Consider the following 22,444-nt stretch of genomic DNA (forward strand, 5'->3'; position numbering starts at 1 on the left):
TGTTTATTATGAACACATTTTGATAAAATTTGGAAAATGCATTCATTTCATACTAAAACTATTGACATTTTACAAAAAAAAAAAAATTTACTCTCCCTGTTGCAGCAAACCTAAGTACTCGTTAAACCAATGCTATTTAAATAGGGAATAAATGTGCTATTTTTAAGGAGACATTTTAGCGTAAATCCAATCAGGCAAATGGAAATTCGCTTAGTCTGCAGGTTTGCTGCGGCGGGGGTATTAATCTCTAGGGCGTAAAAATCGTTTTTAGCCAAAAGGCTGTAAAAATCACCTGTTTTCAATTCAGTTGTAAATTTTGATTTAAACGATTGATTGTATCGAAAGTATGTATCGATTGTTTAATCGATTGTAGTTAATTTTTGGCTTATTGCAAATAGTTCAACATATCGATGGTATTATGTACACTAACACAATCGTAATAGACGAAACGACTGATTCACTAACAAAACAATTGTTTGTTTCCATTATCATATTAAATTGAAAAAAGGCTAGAAATAGTTTTGAAAGGTTAGCTTAAAATGAAAAATATTTCACATTTGAGACATAGTTTGTTTAGTTGTGCAATATGACAAAATATAATTCATCGCACAATTAAAAACTGTTTTCTTTACCATCGCTCATTTCCCGAGCTCAGCTTCGCCTCGATCGTAAAACTTCAGCTCGGGTCGAAAAGAGTAACTTTAGGCCCTTGTGAAGAAATCTATAGGTACTATTATATAAAAATGTAATGGTTTCTGTCTGTAAACACTAATGAACTGACTAGGCTTTAATTTTCAAAAATAAAGCTACCATACCAAGGATGGTAATAGGGCTATTCACACTTCGATACTGATCGTGGGCTTTGCCCCTGTAACTTTAAAAGTTCTGAGGTGAGGATTTTAAAGGTAAATATTGATTGGTCTCCATGGCTGCAATGAGAACAATCACAATGTTTACATTTGCTTTGACATTTCAATGTAAAAAGAAGAACTGTCAAATAGCTAATGTTATATAGCTGATCCAAAGATTAAACATAATATTTAACACAACTAAGTGGTAGATTTATTAATCCAAAACTTTAATCATAGATTATTTAATCTTATTCTTTCTAAAATACAAACGTTGTACGGAGAATGTTCAACCAGTCAGAAGCCAAAAGGGATCTCTGAAATAGTCACACATTTCCAAACTAAATATGATCTAAAACAAAAAAACCGAGTTCTTTATTTTAAGGTAGACTAATTTCCATAGTCAACACGAAGCCTATACGTTATTGTTTTTCGGGAGAATCAATTACAGTACAACCATAAGAAACCAATTGTGTCGGAAAATGTCTTACGCTGTAAAAAGAAATATTATAACAAGCGTCGGCTGCATTTTGGACGAAGTGGGCTGACCCATATCCGTGTAAAGAGAAGGGCTTCAATAATAAATGCCACCATTGAGTGGGGCTAGCGTTATAACCAGTCTTGTATAACTCACCTTACATTAAACTTGCGGTGAAAACTTGCAAACACTCAACATTAAACGTCGTGTTGTAATGAAACTTCCAAAATGGAACACGCCTCTATACAACTTGGGTTGGAGAGGGTAATATTGTAGATATCAATGGTCAACTTATATTGAATTTGGTGGAGAGAAATACATTTTCGATTAATTAGGCTACATTAGGCTCGAATTTAATGAAACTTGCATCATAATCTGATTTACCACAAGTCTTATTATTGATTATTCACTTTGTAAAAACTTAAAATTGTTTGAACAATGTTTTCTTATATTGAATTAGTCGTTGCAATATTATACCCCCCCCCCCCCAGTCTTACACTGCTTTACACTGCTTGCTCACACACTCAACTTAAAAGTGGAGTACCGAAACTTGTAATAATAAAAGTTTTATATTCAGTTCGGTGTAGAGGAATACAATTTGCATATCAAATATATATTTAAATCAAACTTGGAGTGGAGCAATAACACTTGCAAGTTTCATTAAACATGAAGATATCAACATACAGTGAGCTTCACAACCAAATATTGGTTGTGGTCTACTCTATCGCAAACAACTATGCACAAAATGTATACTACTATGGAGTAACTTCACTCATTTTATACTGCACCATTAACCTACAAATACTCATGGTACAGTAATTCTTATGAAATTAACAGTTATGTTTATTTACTGCAGTTTAACGCTCTTTATAATCCTGGTATGAGGGGCTCAAGTACTTGTTTTTATTCCTAGGTTAATCAAAAAAAGCGTGAACTGGGGGTGCCCATTACAATAATTGATATTTTATAATTGATAGAGCTTCTATATTTCCATATTTTTCTACCATGTAATCACGGGTTTTAAAAAAGAAAATAGTTTCGATTAGTACTCAAAGTATACTGATACTCAAAGTAAATTTTCAGATACAAAATATTCAAAAACAAAAACAATTTTAGAAATATTCTACTAATGTATAACGTTAACATGCATTTTCACTTAAGAGTAATAAAATATCAAATTAAAACCAAAAAAGTTCTACAAAAACGAAATTGTTGTTGAAGACCACAGCTAAACTAAGTGAACTAGTTATGCCTGTTTGTGAATTGGATCACAATATCAGGGTCATGATAATTTCTCTGTTGTAGTTGTATTAGGGGAAAGGAATGTGCATGGCCTAGGCAATCATGCGTTTTAATTGATCACCAGCTTCTTTTTAAAGTCAAAATTTCCGCAGGTAAAGGGTCAATACTCAATTCAAGCAAATCTAAGACATATGCTACCAGTAATCGTCATATAGAAGTTTTACATGTGCTAGGATAGGTGACAACATGTTTGTTTCGTAAAAAATAATTGCTAATGTTTTAACAGACACTTAGACTGACAAAAGATATTTATTGCAATGTATATAAGAATGATTGAATAACGAATACTAGTCTTTTTGGACCGACAGATTCCTATTTTAAGGATAGTTTTGTGCTTTATGGGGGTTTGCATTTGTTAAATTCCGAAATAATATTATTCACTGAATTCGACTTAACCATGATGTACAAAATTAAGTAGGTTAAATATTAAAAAATCTATAGATTTCCCAGAAACGATAATACCATTATCTACTAGGGGTACTATAGATGATTTATTATTAAGACTGTGGTTAGTAACATAAGCTCTAAAATTGAAATGGTTAAGGACATAATTAGGTTGGAGCTACTTTACGCGATGACTTAATATTCAAAATGGGGTACAGTAATTAGGTTAAAATTTAAAAACTTTACCCAAAGTAAGCAACTTTATTTGATGTCCAATTATTGGCAGTAGAATGTAATGTATCAAGCTATTGCTGGATAAAAATTGAAGGAACCCTATCTAATTTACCTCCGTCATCAATTTAGTTACCCTTTTAAGAGCTTGATCATGGTAATTATTTTACTAATTTAATAATCAATTGCATTCGGACTGTGATGTTTAATTGGTTGAGTGTAAGTTGTCAAGCTATTTCTGGCCACTCGCAATTCGCAGTTTCGACGGGATAAGGGTGGTGAGAAGCTGAGGGCCCGCAAGGTCAGGACAATCAATAGAACAAGGAACACCGCAGCGACATTGGCTCGACCTGGTTGCGAAACGGAGAACTAACCGGTAATGTCAAGATATAAGATAACGCTGTATCAGCACCTCAGCGCAACCTGGCTGGAAGCCGGGGAAATGAGAGGTTATGTAAAAAATGTTGCTTCGGTTGCAGTAGCACAGCACAATCTGGTTGGAAACCGATGAACTGAGAGTTAATCCCAAAGCATTGCAGCAGTGTGTCAGCATAGCAGCATAGCCTGGTTGGAAACTTTGGAACTAACATTGGTCGATGATTCACCCTCCAACCTCCTCTGGCGGGGAAACTGGAAACTACATCGTTACACCACTACCTTTTTGGGGCCTTTATTTGGTTAAGAAGAAATTTGAATCTATTCCTAAAACCAGGATAGTTTTTAAAAGCAATCAATAATTTGGGTTTTCATATTTGATTTTATATAACTTTTGGCATAGACAAAAAGAATTAAATATAGACTGTCAGCCGTGCTGCGGATACCATGGTTACCATAGGTTCAGGTGCAAATACTGGGAGCGCCAGTTCCTAAGGATAGTGAAAATAAGCTGTCAATGAAACAAAATGGTTTTATAGATGAGCATTTATAGTGTTAAATAAACATATGCATGTAATATAAATTTTAATTTAATAAAAATATAAAGTTTAGTTTCGCAATACAAAATTTATGAGATTGTATACGATCGACGCGTTATTTTGTCTATTACTAATATACAAGTATTGGAAATTAATTAACATTTAATTACGTTGCAAGGAATCACTGAAGAGGTAGTTAATATTTTTTACACAAAGCTACATGATAATATTTTAATTCGTTAGCTAAAAGTTGTCTACTTACTAGTTTTACTTGATGCATAATGTTGATATTTATAAAGCCCTGAATAAAACGTGGTTTAAGTTTACAAACAAATACTTGTTCAACCTATTTATATAAACTGACTTGTACTAATCTATTTGTCTGACAACAGTACAACACGGTAGAGTATGTTGAGTTGGTTTGTTATAAATTTGTTTCATGTATACAATTGTTAAATGTTAATAATTTTAAACATTCGTACTATTTCAATCTTTAATTGCTGCTCATACTGGTACGAACACTTGAACAATGATTTAAGTAAATCATAAGGATATTGCATGAAATTTTGTGCTGTATATACTTAATTTGAACCAAGATTAGGAAAACGCCACAAGGGGCAGCACATGATAGATGTGGTCGTAAAATTGGATACATTGATTAATATATAACTTTAGTTTTGGTTGAGAGTTAAATAAACAGTTAACTCGGCTTATCTTTAAAAAAGGACATGCTGAAATACAATTAGATCACCATCACCACAACTAATCATAACGTCCATAACCATATTATTACCAAAACATTTTGATTGTCGATTAATATCAACCAAATTGGTCTATTTAATAGTCACGATAATCTTATTTATTGTTATTGGGTATATATCAGGATTATTTTGTTAATAATATTAATATCAGGATTAATAAAAGACTGTGATGGCCCTTAAATATTAAACGAATGTCAGGTATCCCAAACGATATGCACTTTTTTAAGTAGAAAAAGTAAAGTTTTAAAGAAACTTTGTCATGTGCCTCTTCATACAATAAGATATATCTTTATAAAAAAAGTGTAAATAGGAGACTTCAAATTAAAGACAAAACAAATACAATTTGTTAATAAGGCAAGTGTTGTTAAAAGCATTTAATTTTATCCCTTGATCTGTAAATAAAAATCTTTCCTCTTGTACTTGTTTAACAGATGCTATTAACACATGTTATATGTATTTTTTTTTTGTGTGAACAGTTTTCAGTAACTCAATACATATTTTTGTTCAGATCACAGTGTTTTCATTCAATATACATATTTTATATCAAATAATTATTTCAAGTTCAATTCACAACAAAACAAACAAAATAGGTATTTCTAATGAGCCATAAAACTAGTGCACCATACAAAAACGTAAAGTATTATAATGCATTGCTGTCGGTACGTTATAAAAAGGGACCCAAAACGTTTTATTAACCCTATATAGAAATGTGCAGGTTGCTATTATTATAAATCAGTAATAAGTATACTGTGTTCCTAGACTTACTTAGTAAATTCCTTATACACTACAATACGTATTTATAAGAAACCAAATAAATAAATATTTTCCAAATATATATAATATTTGAATTGTATACTAATTAAACTCTTGAAATGTTTTTGCTATATCCAATATAGGCCTATTAGTAAGAAAAAAAATAGTAGGAAAATCTGTAGCTGAAACATCCTTATTTTTAACAAATGGTCATTTAAAAAAATTAAAAAAAAAACAGATGGAATATACAATTCAACACACAGGAAACCCATGCAATTCCTTTGCTACGGATTTTAAGATCATTGGTTTAACAACACGATATTTTTCTCGAAGAGATAACATACTGATAGCCGTCACTAGATCTCTGTTACAGTTTTATTCCAAGAATGCTTTTCGTTCATGCCACCATCACTGACTACCTTCTTTTTTATGTTCAACGATAAAACGAATTGCTTTTCTCGTTATTTAAGCAGTCAATAGCATAGATTCAACACTGTTTTTTTTTTTTATTATAGTGTTTGCATTTTTGTCGATAGGTGGACTCTAAATATCATTAACTTAATTAATTAAATACATAATTAAAGGTTCTAGATAATTTACTATAAACTATTTAAGACTAAACTGAGTTCTACTATTCCATAAAATTCTAATTCTAATAATTAGTATACCTGGCTATGAAATATTACAGTAAATTTAAGAGTAAATCCCGGGGGGGAAATCTTAAAGTTTATAGTTTTTAATTTGGAAGTTAGCAAAATGATTACACAAACTGTATATAACTGGATTAATTTTTTGAGAAGTTATAAACTTAAGATTATCATAGCAGTATCACTAGTTTGGGGTTAAACTGTAACATTCAGGATCTTGTTGGCTAGTGCTGCGACTAGCGGGAAACCTAAACACTACCTCATCAATCGTGTGCTGCGAAGAACATCGTCAAAACCAGCGTTTCACTCTTAAAGAAAAACCATGGATGCAAAAACGTTTTTACCTTTGTTTACCTTTGATTTTCGGAAATTTCGTTACGTTTGATGATAGTAAATCAGGCCAAATTTCACTTGCCAATTACCATTAATGTATTCTTAGTAAAAAAGAAATGTAAATATTGTGTAAATATTGAAGTAAGTAGGCAAATAGTTATATGTGCAACTAGTGAGAAAAGTGAGTAATTGCCTCACTCGAGTGAAATCCTTACGAGCCGTAGGCGAGTGAGAAATGGTTTCTCGAGTGAGGCAATTGCACTTTGCACTCGAGTTGCACATTATATTTTTCCTACAGTTACCATTAAACAAATAAATTGGTAAAGAAACGCAACATATTTTTACACAGAAGTAAACTTTTAATATGACATTTAATGTGAAGTGACAAATACAACAGAACAACAGCTGACCAGCTGATTTACAGCCAGTGCTGCTAACGTATCTCGCGCGCTTACTACCATTGACTTTTACTACTTTGTCTGCATGTTACGCGCTCACTATTTCGTGCCTTCACGTTGCAAATCTGGAGTGAGACAAAGTAATTTGAAGTAATTTGCACTGATGAGCAAATTGGCCACTTTGCTTTCTCAAATCAGTGAGAGAACATGTGCATTGTTAGGTAACTGTAGGAAAAAGTATATAAATTTCAGAGCAGATAAAAAGAAGTATCTTTTCTCTTTAGGCGTTAAAAAAACATGAATTATCCTCTTTTGGCCTTACAAACATATTATGCAACAATATTAACAATAATGTTATGCTTCGAGTAGTACAACATTAATGCAGTACAATATGAAGTTTATGTTTGGTTTCTAATTCACGTCTGTAATCAACGCTGTCTACAAAATCAACTGTTCTTAACTGTTATTGTTTTGTCTTAGTTTTAGCATAGTCAAATAGAACTGTTTTAGCATGTTTTAGGTTCAAGGGTTGTTTTTAAGTCGATAGCTTGGTTCTGAATTTCTTGAAACAATAAAACCGGTGTCATCAGTTTAAGACTTAAGTGCCTAGACGACACAATGAGGGTATTGTAAGTAGCAATTTTCAATAGAAATTTTCGGCAACTTGAGGTTCAAACGAACAGTTCAACCAAAAATTTTAAACTCTCAAAAATGAAACCATAAAGCGTCCACTTGCCAAACGTTCATCCACAGCCTTTTGGCTATCTTTCCACTCTTCTAAACCGTATTTTCGTTCGTTTCAAAGTTTCCCAGCCCCTCTCATCAAAATCAGAAAGTTGGAAAGAAATTGTTAATATTCAATTTGGCTTTTAGTTCAGTTTTTTTTTATTAAAAAACAGTGTAGTCCTGGATTCCTTGAACATGCGAAAATGTTATGATAAAAGGCCTTTATTAACACAAGCGCTACGAAAAGAAAGAAAATCGATGATGGAAACCGTCTGACAGCGACGACCGTTTGTATTGTTATATGGACGTAGACTAATGCTGCACACGTCAAAATATCTCGCTTTACATCTGGCGGACGCGTGCAGTTTGTGGTAATTCCGGTTTTATAAATGTGACAAATTAAACCAGCTTATATTATTAATTGTATTTCATTCTTCTCATATTACATCGCTGTTATTTTTTGGAATGTATTTTAAGTTTTTAAGTAAATCATACTTGTTGAAAGTAATTGAAAAATACAAAGGTAGAAGGTTAAATTATTCTAATATTACTTTTGTTTTCTGTCCATATGATAAATTCATTTTTTTCCCTTAAAATTATATTGAGCTGCATCCTTCCGATATTTGCTTCCTTTTTTTATTGGGTGAATTGTGCAAAATAAATGTGCTTAACTGCAATAGTTATATGTTTGATCAGTAAATGTAATATAATATAGGAGTGTAATAAAATGTAAATTAAGAAATGACCTGTTTATAACTATAAATTTGTAGTTATCAAATCAACCTCATAGATGAAAATATTTTGTAAACTAATTTCATGTGATGAAACTAATAATGTGTAATAAAAACGAATTTTGTATTACACTATTTAGTAATAGTGGTTCATTATCCTTCATTGAAATACAAATTGTAATACATTGGAATATTTTACCCTAGATTAAAATAAAAGTCTTGAAGAACTGTTCAGGAAAACTAAATACCTAGTAAATACAGAATACGGATATACGCGAACGTTTGAACACAGGGACATCCCTAACGCTCTTGTCCGCCACGTTTCCCCGATCAAAGTCTATTCCCTTTATTAACAGTGTGACAAACCTAGTGGTACGATAATTAATTTCATCCTATTGATTGTATTAAGAAAATATTTGGAATCAGTAAAAATATGCTGAAAGCAATGCATTCAAACCCATACATAGGAATAGGGCTTCAGTTATCCTCGACGTGTATTTTTTTTGTAGATAGATGTGAAAATTAGGAATAGTTTCTTGTCGAATTCTTATGTATCGAATAAACATTTTTACTTTATTCTGATTTAATCGACATAATAAACTTTGCAATGTTAATACACAAATTTAAAAGCTATGCAGGGAAAGTAGCTATTAACAAAGATAAAATTATGTGGATTTAATCAATAAACCAATATTACCAGTGGTTGTCAATCGTTCGGGAGATAACTACTAATCAAAGCCCACCATGCCATTGCATTCCAGGCAGACATCACCCGTCCTTCCATGTAGAGTAACATTCCAGACAGCGTAACCACAGAATAGGTTTATTACCTGTTAAGATTGTAGAGGATTCTATCCAAACCGTTGGCACATATTTAAAGTACTGTTTGATTGATTTTTACGGCCGTAGAACGATTGGCACATATTTTTAGTCGATTTGGAATAGCACGACTGGCACAATCATTAGAGGGGATTAAGAAGGGTCAAACTGTAAGGTTCGGAAAGGCACGATTGGCACAACAGACCGGTAAGGAAGTAGTAGGCAGGTAGCCAGAATGCGGGAAAATGGAAATTGTTTTGTCCCCATAAAGTCCCCGCTGTAGTGCTTGTTAGAGTTAGCATTAGCAATTACTTCATCCATGGTGTAAGTTTGAGCGACAAATCTGCTGCTACGGTCACTGCCCCTGCTGGGCCAAAAAAAACTACACTAACCCAACCTAACTTAACTAAACCTAACCTAACTTAACTTAACTAACCTAACCTAACCTAACTTAACCTAACCTAACCTAACCTAACCTAACTTAACTTAACCTAACATAACCTAACCTAACCATTGAAAATACGCGATATTACCGGCAAATTACTGTCGTAGCAGAGTTGACGGGGAATTTTAAACTTCCCGTTTTCCCTCGTTCAATGGCGTTTACCTGGTCGAGCGGTTGTGCCAATCGTGCCTATTCCAAGCAGGCGAGTTGACCCTACTTATTCCGCTCAAATGATTGTGCCAATACTGCCATGGGCAGAAGATCCAAAAATGTGTGCCAATCGTTCCCATTTTGGCCACTAAACCACAAGAAAAGTAATTCACTGTCCTACTTCTGGATGTTGATATATTAATATAATATGTTGCCTTATAATATCCTTGGGTGACTGTTTAATCTTCATGTCGTCGTCTACCCGACCAAACGCGTGCACACACAGAGATGTGGATGAAATAATGAAATATGTCCTATGTTAAGGAGTGTTTTCTCTACGATTTTAAATGTTACGAACCGTAGAAGAGGGTAAACCTGAAGACGTGGCAGTCAGTCGCCACGAAACATGTGATTTAACCAGACATCCAAGGATATCGTAAGATATCGAAATACTTTCTATGAATACATTTAATGATTTTACTGTTTTAAGATGCACCACCGACATTCATGGAAGGTGACATGTTTAATCTTTTTGACCCATAGTACTGTACTTTTATTGAAACAAAGATGAAAATTTAGCAAACAAAATAAATTATGATAGCTATTTAAAATTACAATATAAAACAACGTTTTGAGACAAAACCCCTTTTTCTCCTCACTTAGAATTTTACCGGATGCTTTACCGGAAATTGTGTCTCATTAAATTCTCTAAACTAATATTTTCTGAGTAATAGCTTGTGTTTTCCATAACTTGGCATCTTCACTATTTTGTATCGCATACGGTGTAAAACACAATATTAAACATATTGCGATAATCTGTATTATAAGGCCGTTGCCACTATAATAAATTCTGAAGTCAACAGCATCGTCAAGGGATTGATGCCAGACTTGTCACTACTACTTTGAATAAACATCCTCAGAGAAGTTGATGAGCCTAGCTGCTTCCGATGCCTTTTGAAAGTAAGAGCAAAATGCCTTGAAGCAATCTTTAACTGACGATGCCCTTGATCCCGGAAACTAGCATAAAGAGTAGGATTCGTTTGATAACGTAGCTGGTGTGAATCACGTTAATCTATGTGTGATGTTAAGTTATTTTCGTTCTAGGCTGAAAGAAGACATTTGAGTGTTTACTCACATGATGTCCCCCAGCTTGATCCTGGTCTGTATGAGGGCGCATGACTTGTGGTCGGAGGTGGTGACGGCGCGGCGGCGACGGCTGTACATGGCGCCGGATGGCAGCTGAGCCGGGGGCGGCGAGCTGTTGCGCCGACGCAGACTGGTGTGCCGCGCCACCACGCCTCCTAGCATCCTGGAACAACACAAACAGAGTAAGAGTCAGACTAGCTTTTACAGAGATTCCTGAGATGGAGGGAGAGGTACAACAAGTTCTGTGCCACCTAGTACTATAGCATTCTTGAACCACCAAAACAATGTCAGACCGGCGAGTCGTGTCTTACTTTTAATACTTTACTTTAATACTTTCTTATGAAATGGCGACCATACAATGTAGGTATTTTAAGCCAAGTATGAATGGAGATGAGTGTAGGATGAGTGGCGCGATCTTGTAGTCTTGTTAGTGACTAAGGCCGACATTCCTTAGACACAGCTGTTAATTAATAGCCCAAACAGCTAATGGCAACTAAGGGACCTACAGTTTATAGTGGAATCCGAACCACATTTTTTCCTTGGTATATACGAATTGGTCTAATTATCAGGATAGTACTGCGGATAGTCGTAATACTCACTAGTGCGGACGTTAATCCACACCAGGGAGTATCCCATCCACAGTGCATACCTATAAATATCCACAATCCGTGACCTCCTAGTAGCTGGATTACAGGACGACGCCACCCGTCCCAGTCTACGTGGATTCTAGCATCCTAGAACAACACAGACAGTGTCAGACTATAGGCTTCCAGAGAGATACTCTCCCTGAGATGGAGGGAGAGGTACAACAAGTTCTGTGCCACCTAGTACTATAGCATTCTTGAACCACAAAAACAATGTCAGACCGGCGAGTCATGTCTACGTGGATCCTAGCATCCTACAACACCACAAACAGTGTCAGACTATAGGCTTCCAGAGAGATATACTCTCCCTGAGATGGAGGGAGAGGTACAACAAGTTCTGTACCACCTAGTACTATAGCATTCTTGAACCACGAAATCAATGTCAGACCGGCGAGTCATGTCTACGTGGATCCTAGCATCCTAGAACAACACAAACAGAGTCAGACTATAGGCTTCCAGAGAGATATTTTCTCCCTGAGATGGAGGGAGAGGTACAACAAGTTCTGTACCACCTAGTACTATAGCATTCTTGAACCACGAAATCAATGTCAGACCGGCGAGTCATGTCTACGTGGATCCTAGCATCCTAGAACAACACAAACAGTGTCAGACTATAGGCTTCCAGAGAGATATACTCTCCCTGAGATGGAGGGAGAGGTACAACAAGTTCTGTACCACCTAGTACTATAGCAATCTTGAACCACGAAATCAATGTCAGACCGGCGAGTCATGTCTACGTGGATCCTAGCATCCTAGAACAACACAAACCGTGTCAGACTATAGGCTTCCAGAGAGATATTTTCTCCCTGAGATGGAGGGAGAGGTACAACAAGTTCTGTACCACCTAGTACTATAGCATTCTTGAACCACGAAATCAATGTCAGACCGGCGAGTCATGTCTACGTGGATCCTAGCATCCTAGAACAACACAAACAGTGTCAGACTATAGGCTTCCAGAGAGATATACTCTCCCTGAGATGGAGGGAGAGGTACAACAAGTTCTGTACCACCTAGTACTATAGCATTCTTGAACCACGAAATCAATGTCAGACCGGCGAGTCATGTCTACGTGGATCCTAGCATCCTAGAACAACACAGTGTCAGAATATAGGCTTCCAGAGAGATATCTCCCTGAGATGGAGGGAGAGGTACAACAAGTTCTGTGCCACCTAGTACTATAGCATTCTTGAACCACGAAAACAATGTCAGACGGGCGGGTCTACGTGGATCCTAGCATCCTAGAACAACACAGTGTCAGACTATAGGCTTCCAGAGAGATATACTCTGCCTGGAGGGAGAGGTGCGGTATAACAAGCATTATGCTCAGTGGCCCAGGATCACTTATTGAATAAAATGGTTTATATTACCTGTCCGTCAGTGATCCTATTGTGGTCTTAGGCGACCGGTTTCGGGATTAAAATCCCATCATCAGGCGGTTAAATGTCATGTCACTCAAGTTGAGGTCGTCGGTGATCACAAAAACACATAAAACACAAAACACGAAAACATGGTTTGACATTATGTACAACGTTACTGGCCAGAGACGACGCAGTATTATTATTACTACTTGATAGAAAATAATTTTTGATCCAGCAATGCAATCATCCAGAGCATCAACTAAGTCCATTATTGGTTGAAGTGGACCTAAAGCTGTATAGGAATCGAACTGATTTCCGCATTTGAACATATTGTTGTGTTTCTTGGTATTCTACTAGTTTACTTTAAAACCTTATTTCTCAGTCATCATCAGAGTGGTAAAAACAACTAAATCCCTTGACTACTTTGTTTCTCAACGGATTCTCGCATCACCATTACTGAAGTGATCATGAATAAACAATCCCCCGATTGATACGGAATACTTTCCTCGGATTTTCTTTGTAGTTTCATCTTCTCTAAGATCTCTTTTGTGATGTAATTAATTAAATTGAAGTAACACTTGTTATATTAAACTATATATTACTTTACGTGTTTTGCTGGGTGTTCATTGTGTTTTAGGGAAACCTTATTAAAAAAATGGTAAATGTAAGTAAAAGAATACTATGAATTGGAAAAAAATGGGTGCTTATAGGCTGTACAAATGCATTTGCTGTAATACTAAAACTGTTTAGAGAATGTGCTTTGGAGTCTAGTGTTTCTTTTACAGATGGGCAGGGGTGATCTTTCTTATTCAGAACAAAAGCTTACAAGAGTTATTGAATTTCCCACATAGGGAATAAGCTATTACCGTAGTACTCATGGTAAGACCTGGTTCCTGGACCAATTTACTTTTTCGTTTAGAGGTCCCTAGAAGCCAAAAACACAGTCCGTTAAAATTCATATTTATGTCCGTTAGCACGATAACTCGAGCAAAAATGATCCGATTTTGATTAAATTTGGTATAAACGTGTAAACCTACATTATTGTAACAAGTTCGCGAACCAGCATGAATGGACTATAGAAACGGGGGTTTATGGTGGGTTTTATGGGGTAAAAATTGGTTTTTCTTATTTTTGACCTTAAAATCATAATTTACCAATTTCTTTCCAAACCATTCTGTATAGCTTGAAAACAAATAATTTAGTATACTGAAGCGTTATTATGCGCCTAATGGTTACGGGAAAATTGTAAATTTAAAATTTCCATATTATTTTTACGGAGAATAAGTAAACAGTTGTAGTTTGCTTGTTAATGAACATAGTTCGATAAAATTTGGAAAATGCATTTCTTTCTGACTAAACAATTAACATTTTACAAAAAATCTTTGCTTTTGATTTGTATTATTTGAAAACACCTATGCCTTGTCTTTTATTGTTTTTTATATTTTGCATTTTTTCAAATCTTTGTACGTGGCTTTTACAAGTGTATAGCATTGACTATACATTAAGTGAGTATAGTCAATGGTATAACTTAATTATTCCTTCTATTATAAGGATAGTTTTACATGTTTCTTTTTTACATGAAATCTATCTATAATTAAAATAAGGGCTTTTAGTAAATTGATTTTACGTTTGCTTTTTAAGTCCTGTATGTAGAGGAGTCTAACCTGTTTTCAATCCGATTACAAATACATGCATGTTCCTCTTAATACCCTTATAGTATTTTCTGAATAAGGTAAATCTTACTAATAATTTTTAAAAGACAAGCAATTTTAAAGTAAAACTTACATGACTAGAGAAAATGTGAAAAATACGCATTGTTTTTAATAAAAGAAAATTATACTTCTTTAATATACGACCACGTAGATTATCATGTAACGTACATATACGCAACACAAATAAATCCAAAACATTGAAAACGAATCAATAATTGTTTAAACCAACACATTAATGGAAAAATTAGATTTATTTGGAAAAAAATCGAGAGGAAGACAAAGTGGTGTGAAATATTATGAAAATTTGTTACCGAAGAAAGTAAATTAGGTATTCGGTAAAGGGTGGTGGATGAAGGGCATAAAACAATTATTCAGACGGTTTGTAAGGCCAACCCCACAATATTGTTAGGGGGTGGGGGGGGGGGGCGTTCCGATAAACCGATCATGACAATACTGAGCGGTGATTGAAACAAAATACCGGGCTTACATTTGTTTTTCCTCTTTTAAAAATATTCGAATTCATTCTTTCCATTTGCCACTTTCCTAATGCATTTAAACCCCTCTCTCCTTTATTAAGTTCAACGAATATAACTGAGTTTTATCATAGTTGTTTTACTGCATTAACGTTATTTTGAACAATGTTATATAAGCGATGCACGGTCTCACAAAAATGAATCTAAGTTTAATGAGTTAATTTTAACAATATACGCATACTTGGATTAGTTATACTACTTGCTAAAATATACATTGCACATTGTTTTAACTATTCGTTTTAAGATTTTTACGATTAGCAACTTTAATTGTAAAAAAAACCTCCAATATATAAATCAGATCTTTTTTGAAGATTGTTTCTATTAGTCGTCATGCAGATACAAAGTATGAAGTCAATCATTGCATGAAGCATGAAGTAAAAAATTATGTATATATTTCTGTAACATAAAGATAACATGTTTACAAACACACAGAAATCGATGGTTTAGGCATACACGATGTGTTTTTGATTGTATGGATTAATAGACCTCAGGAACAAATAGGTTACACAAAATATCCAGGAATTGTCTATACACCCTGTATACCTTTCGTTAATACTTACAAGGTGTATAATCACTGATAGTATTTTGCGCAAGGCTTTTATCAGCCAAGTGATAATAGAAGTCCGTAGCCCCTAAAAACCCATTGATTCTTAGTCTTAGTAACTACAGGGTGCGGCTAGTATATGATTATAGTCCTACAATCTCTGTGCGTGACTTTAGTCTTCTGGTATTTTGTTCTTCCAGAATATTGTTATTACCAGTTTGTAACACAGGTATGCTTGAGTAACTTTTAGTAAAATATAAGTGATTTGATTAAAATTCAATACAGCTAGAGACAAAAAGTGTTATATTTCAATATTTTGTTATCTAAGACTAGCAAATAAGCATTCAAATTGTTTAAAGACTATATCGTGATTCTCGGTGAGTAGCGAGGTAGGGAATACAAACTAAGATCTACATGGATGATTAGCACGACGGTAAATTGAGACTATGAAAGGCTGGAAATAAAGATATTAAGACGAGGTTCCCACAATATTTCATGAAGGGATCCTTCCGCAATTTTGATACCATCTCACCGCAGGGGGATTGTGTAATAGAATAGGTTTACTTTTTAAAATCATGATAGTCATAAGCATACAGGACGAAAACCTTTAGAGAACTGTATTGCTATCATTCATTATAATGATTAATATACTTTTTTTCCTTCAAGCTGTTAATACCAAAGTCAGTCCATAAACATTGATTATTGTATTTACGTTAAACTAAGTTAAAATAATCAATTACGAATAATTTGTTCCTATACAAATGTTACTTGTTGTGACTTATACAAATGTAGGAGAGATGTGAAATGCAAGCTTATTGCTATACATGAACATTATGAAATTTTGAAATTAATCTGATCTTGGACAAGTATGTTTTAAAAAGAGACCAAAAGTCATTAGGCCTACATGATGAAGTTAAAATATATCACATTACGGGTTTCGTTCTGCTTAAAACCAATTTGATTTATTTTACTCTGTTTAAACTTAAAAAGCACTTTGTTGGTTCCTGTCATAATAATATCTGTAATTTAATAATAAAATAAATAGAGTATACATTATATACATTCGTGTTACTTTAACCTACTGCGTAGAACCTTTATCAAGACGTTAGTGTACACACACTTGCAGCCCCATCACTACCCCTTGGTTCAGCAAGAGCCAAAGTACTCGGTGGAAAGGCTTGTGGCACGGGGAGGTGACTCAGCCCGAGACCAGGCAAAATGACTTGCTTCTTTTTTCAAAAAATTCGGCTTGATAGTGGAAAAGGTTTTTCCTACTTTACCCCAAAGTTCTACAATGACCCCCACCCCTAAAATAACTAGAGGTCCTAGCTTAAAAAACATAAATAAATTTAAAATAATTTTATACTCTATATTTTAATTTATCATACTTTTTTGATAATAATTATTGTATACGTAACGTTGGTATAATTTGATTTGATTTGCTATGTAAAGCAGTTTTTGTAATGAAAAATGCTCAGAAATAAAGGAATGTTTATTTATTAAAATGTCCTGCAATTTAGTTTGCTCTTCTATTATTTAATAATAAAAGATACATTTTGCCTTTAAACGGCTTTGCTTGTTCAACCGATGTAAACACAAGTGCTAACAATTTATGTTTACATAGGACACTTCAAACATGTCATACTTGTTTCGCCAACTTAAAACATCATGTTTAAGCTTCCGAGAACTGGTTTCATTTTATTTCGTATTTTTACATAAATACTAACCTTTGCATGGTCAAGTCATTACCGTACAGGCATATTTGAGCACTCAGTGCATTTTATTTTGCTTGTTAAGCGTTCCGATATCCTACTTGTACGACCATCATTGAATAGTATTGCTAACGAAATTTTTATATTTCTGATTTAATCTTGTCCTTCACAACTCATAAGGCTACACAAATTGGTAACGATAGTAATGTCTTAATGTTTGTTTTCACTAAGTGAAAGGTTGTTTTCAAATAAACAGGGTGTTTCGAAATAATGGTAAAATATTTATGGCAAGAATGTTTAAATCTGCAGGTTTGCTGCGGCGGGAGTATTGGGCTTCGCATCAATCGGTAACGTAAAGCTACAAGTGAACTGACCCATTTTAAATTAATGATTCAATTTAATTTAATGATACATTAACTTACAAGCTGTTTTTAGTGTAATACAAATAGTTCTCTATTTTTATAGCAGTTTACTCAACGATTGCGTAGAGATAGTGTTAAGGACACGAGTAGAAATTTAAGGTACGAGCCTTGGCGAGTGCCTTAAAAACTTCTACGAGTGTCGTTAACACTATTTACACGAGTTGCGTACACTACTTTACCTACGACAGTGTTTTAATTACTAAAAATCACTACTTATAACTTCTAAGAAAGGTTATGTTTTCGTTTATAACCTCCCATTGCCACTGACAGTGATGCAACGAAACATCGAACCAAACACTAATTTCACTAATCAATAACAATTAAATTGGTAAACAGCTGATTAGTTGAAGTTCGAATCATTACAATTGTACTTCTTCTCTCTCAATCCTTGAACCTCATTGGTCCGTTACCCGTGTTGTTATGAGTAAAACTATGCTGTTATGAAGTAAACAATGCTGTTATGAGATACTTTTCAATTCTATGAACTGTACTGAAACGGCAACTTTAAAAAACGGTCGTAGGTAAAGTTTGTTAAACGGCCCGTTTTTCAATCTAAGGTTGGAACTCAACGCTTCACAAACCAATCCAAACACTCCTTCAACACAACTCCCAATCGCACTTCACAGTTCGATTGGGTTTTCCACAGTAAAATTCTACCTTTGATTTGTTAAAACCAAAAGCTACTCTACACAGCGCATATTAAAACATCCTTTTTTGTTCTTTTCGGTTCTTTCCTGTTAAAGGGAACATTCATTATTATCTATGATTTTTTTCGATATATCGATATTTTTGTTTTCCGATCAGATCTATTACGAATTGACAACAACAACTAACTGATCTTGTTTAGGCTAAAATAGTCTATATGGATTAAGAAATGAAACTGTTCCAAGCTAACCTAACATAACCAACCAAACTTGCTGCACCATTTAAAACTTCCGTTTGGGTTTGATAATAGAAAAGGCAAGTTAAACACGGAATTTTTAAATGTTAGAGCAAGTTTGGTTAGTTATGTTATGTTATTTTTTTAGAACAGTTTCATATACTGAACAATATTTATCGTAGTTGTCAGCTGATATGTTTCAATTTGTTAATATCGATATATCGAAAAAATCATCGATAATAATGAATGTTCCCTTTAACAGGAAAGTACTTTTTTTCCTACACCAATGTTAATATTTTTTACTATAACTCCATTAGCCAATTTAATTAGCTTGTACAGGGTGACCAGAAATTATGGTAAACTATTTTAGTAGATAATTTTAGAGGTAAAAATAAGGAAACATGTTTATACAAACATATGTAATAAAGTGCTTAGTTTTCCGTCTGTGTGTCTCAAATTATCATATCTTACGGACCTACTGAGGTATTAAATTCAAACTTAGTATGTGCATGTAGAATAACAAGATGTAAGGGAAAAGGCAAATCTGTAATTACTGTTTGAAGAAGACATCGTTTAGAGTGTAATTCTCCGTGTAACAATTCTACAAAATGGTAGTACAGACTGTTCGAACGACTGGGAAGTGTCCAACATATAGTCTAAGGGCCCTCATATCAGAAGAACATAACTTACAATAACAATAATACATGTATTATGTATTATGACATGTATTATGACATGTATTATGTATAAGCCTGAAATAATGTTTTGCCATCTTTGGTATGTATATGTAAAATGAAGTTTTCCGTTTATAAATAAATAAACAGTTTAGGTGATTTTTAAAGTCTTTTGTAACTACTTTTCATAATTGCTGATATTTTTATAATAAACTAGCAGAGTACCCGTCCTTCGTACGGGGTTGGCATATAAGTATAAAATTCTTATTGCATTTATTATACTCAAGCTCTACGTTTGCAATGGGGGAAGGACACAGTTTGATAAAATTTGCTTCTTTAAATTTACGGTATACTATAGTATTACCTTTGACTAGTCAATGGTATTACACATCTACCATAGCCATAATGTACCACTTGACCTAAACAATTAAAAAAAATTATTAAAAATTTGCAAAATATCACAAATTATTATTCATGAAATTTAAAACGTTAAAACTTAAAAAAATCCTACTTTGACAGTTCTCATTGCGTATCAAAGTTTTTTGTTACTGCTTAGTTCAAATTAGCTGTTTTCATAGATGCAAAAAATATAGTGCTGCACCCTGTTGTTAGTAAATCTTATAAATTTTTAATGCTTTTACAAATCATAGAACCAGATTTTTTAGTTGAAACAGCTGACTAAATTCTTAAATTACCTTTAAATATGAAAACTCATAAGGTTAACATGGTGAACTACAGAGCCACTGGGGCGAAACCCGAAAGGGTTTTTGAGATAAGAATCTGCCTATATGTTAATCGGGAATTTAAGCTATTATCATGCCAAATTTCGGCCCAATCCGTCCAGTAGTTAATGCGTGATTGCACTTCAAACACACAAACAAACAAACACTCAAACTTTCACATTTATAATATTAGTAAGATCAGATGTTTTGCAGTTACTGTATAAACTGTTTTAAATTCTCTATTTAATGAAACATTTCCCATGTTTCTATGTTGCTGGGTTATTTATTTATTTTATCTTAAAATGAATGCAATAATTTATGACCGCCCTAATATCCGCCCTGTATATCCTGTATATCCTGTAAGACCGCCCTGTATATCCACGAATAAGCAAACTATAACGGTTTACTGTTGTAAATTATCTCCATAAAAAACATGGACATTTTATGTACAGCTTTTTTTGGCATTTTTCCTTAACAAAGCACTTTGTATAAATCGTACAACAATGTACGAAATTATTTATTTTCGTGGTCTACACGATGGCTTTGGGGGTTTCCATGTTATAAGAATGCACACTAAATAAAATAATGTTTGAAAAACTTTCAAACTCCCATAACCCTGTGTTTACGTTACCCGATCCTGCTAGTTTGAGAATTAATTTAAGTTTATTCAGCTCTACACATTCATTCAAAAACTAATCAAAATCAGACCAAGATTAATCGAGTTATCGTGCTCACTGTGCATATACATGTGTTCCTTTGATGTTCCTTTGGGAACATCAAAATTAAAAGTAAATTTGCACCGGGTCCAGCTCTTTTCGTGCTGCGTACAGTAATAGCTTCTTCCTTACAGGGAAATTCGCTAAAAATAGATTTATTAATTCATCTAGCCTTTAGATACTGAAAGTAAACATCTGATCCTGTTCATGACCCGAGCGATTTTCTTAAAAATTTAGTATTAGTACAGGACAGATAGTGATTATCCTACAACAAATTAGTTCAAAGGTAAACTCTTCTGGAATGTGTTTGGGACACATTCCTTAACATTTCCTGAGAATTCCCAAAAATTCCCACTTCAGCAAAATCCGCCATCTTGGAAAATGGCGGCGAAACAAATCAAACTTGCAAGGTTTTACGGAAAATGCTATAGCTTCAAATTTATTCGACTTACAATAGTCATATGAAGCTCAAACTACTCTCTAGAAAGTTTACTTCATGAAAATACCATATTTATTAGTATTTCATAGTATAAATATATAATAATTGTAGCTTAAATATGATTTTTATAATTTAAAATGTGTCACGTTTATGCTTTTTTCGATTTTACGCTGTTAATAATTAAAATAGGTATATACTACCCAGTTAGTTAAATGTAGAGCTTTAAATTCCAAATAAGATACACATGACTTATATGATATTAAGCCAACAATTATGCCAATAATAAGAGTTTGAATTCACCAGTAGTGTCGTGGAGGCTCGGAAACGCGGCCCACCTACTAGTCCAGGAGCTGAGGGCGTTTGAGCATGCGTGAAAGTAGTACGCAATCTTATTGCTGATTATTGTAATATGGACTGTGGTGATCAAAATTACGTATGTCGCCTATTTCAAAAGTGGTCGATAAGGTGGGGGGGAGGGGGCAAACATGGCGGGTTGCGCTATGCGTTAAAACGCTGATATTTCGAAAACGGTAAAAGGTGGTAAAAGATAGATCATCGGTTAAAACGTCGTTGTAATCCTAAAAATATTAGCTACAATAATGATTATGAGGTCCGAGGTCGTATCTCTAATAATTAACAAGTTATTGTATAAAATATGTAAAAATGGACTATTCGTGTAGTTTTTTTTTCGAAAGTAGAAGTAATTTGTGAGTGTCGCAAAGAAGTAATATCAAATATCTTTGCTGATAGTTGTAATATGGACTGTAGTGATAAAAAATACACATGTCGCCTACTTTTCAGGCGGTCGAGAACTTGGGGGGAGGGGGACAAAGATGGTGGATCAAGCTATTCATTGAAACGACTCTATCTCGAGAACGGCACGAGATGGGACATCGGTCAAAATGTCGTTTTAATCAAAAAAATATGGCAAATAGAAAAGATTATCAAGTACAAAGTTGTATCTTAAGTAATAAAAAGTTATAACAAAAATATGTTTCACAAAATCTACATTATGCAGCTAT

At 34.0% G+C, this 22,444-nt stretch overlaps 1 protein-coding gene across 5 annotated transcripts in view; it reads right to left on the bottom strand.

Moving 5' to 3' along the window:
- LOC128991937 (voltage-dependent calcium channel type A subunit alpha-1-like) overlaps nt 1–22,444 on the bottom strand; it is a 392,598-nt gene that overhangs the window by 175,054 nt on the left and 195,100 nt on the right. For all 5 annotated transcript variants that reach the window (XM_054415233.1, XM_054415232.1, XM_054415230.1 and 2 more), the window contains exon 3: nt 11,056–11,229. In XM_054415233.1, the coding sequence (XP_054271208.1) occupies nt 11,056–11,228 (173 nt within the window). In that variant the 5' untranslated portion in view covers nt 11,229. The remainder of the gene's footprint in view (nt 1–11,055; nt 11,230–22,444) is intronic.

The sequence above is a fragment of the Macrosteles quadrilineatus genome, unplaced genomic scaffold, assembly GCF_028750875.1.
Source record: "Macrosteles quadrilineatus isolate MER2022 unplaced genomic scaffold, UCM_ALF_1.0 Scaffold_4__1_contigs__length_99947679, whole genome shotgun sequence".
NCBI lineage: Eukaryota > Metazoa > Arthropoda > Insecta > Hemiptera > Cicadellidae > Macrosteles > Macrosteles quadrilineatus.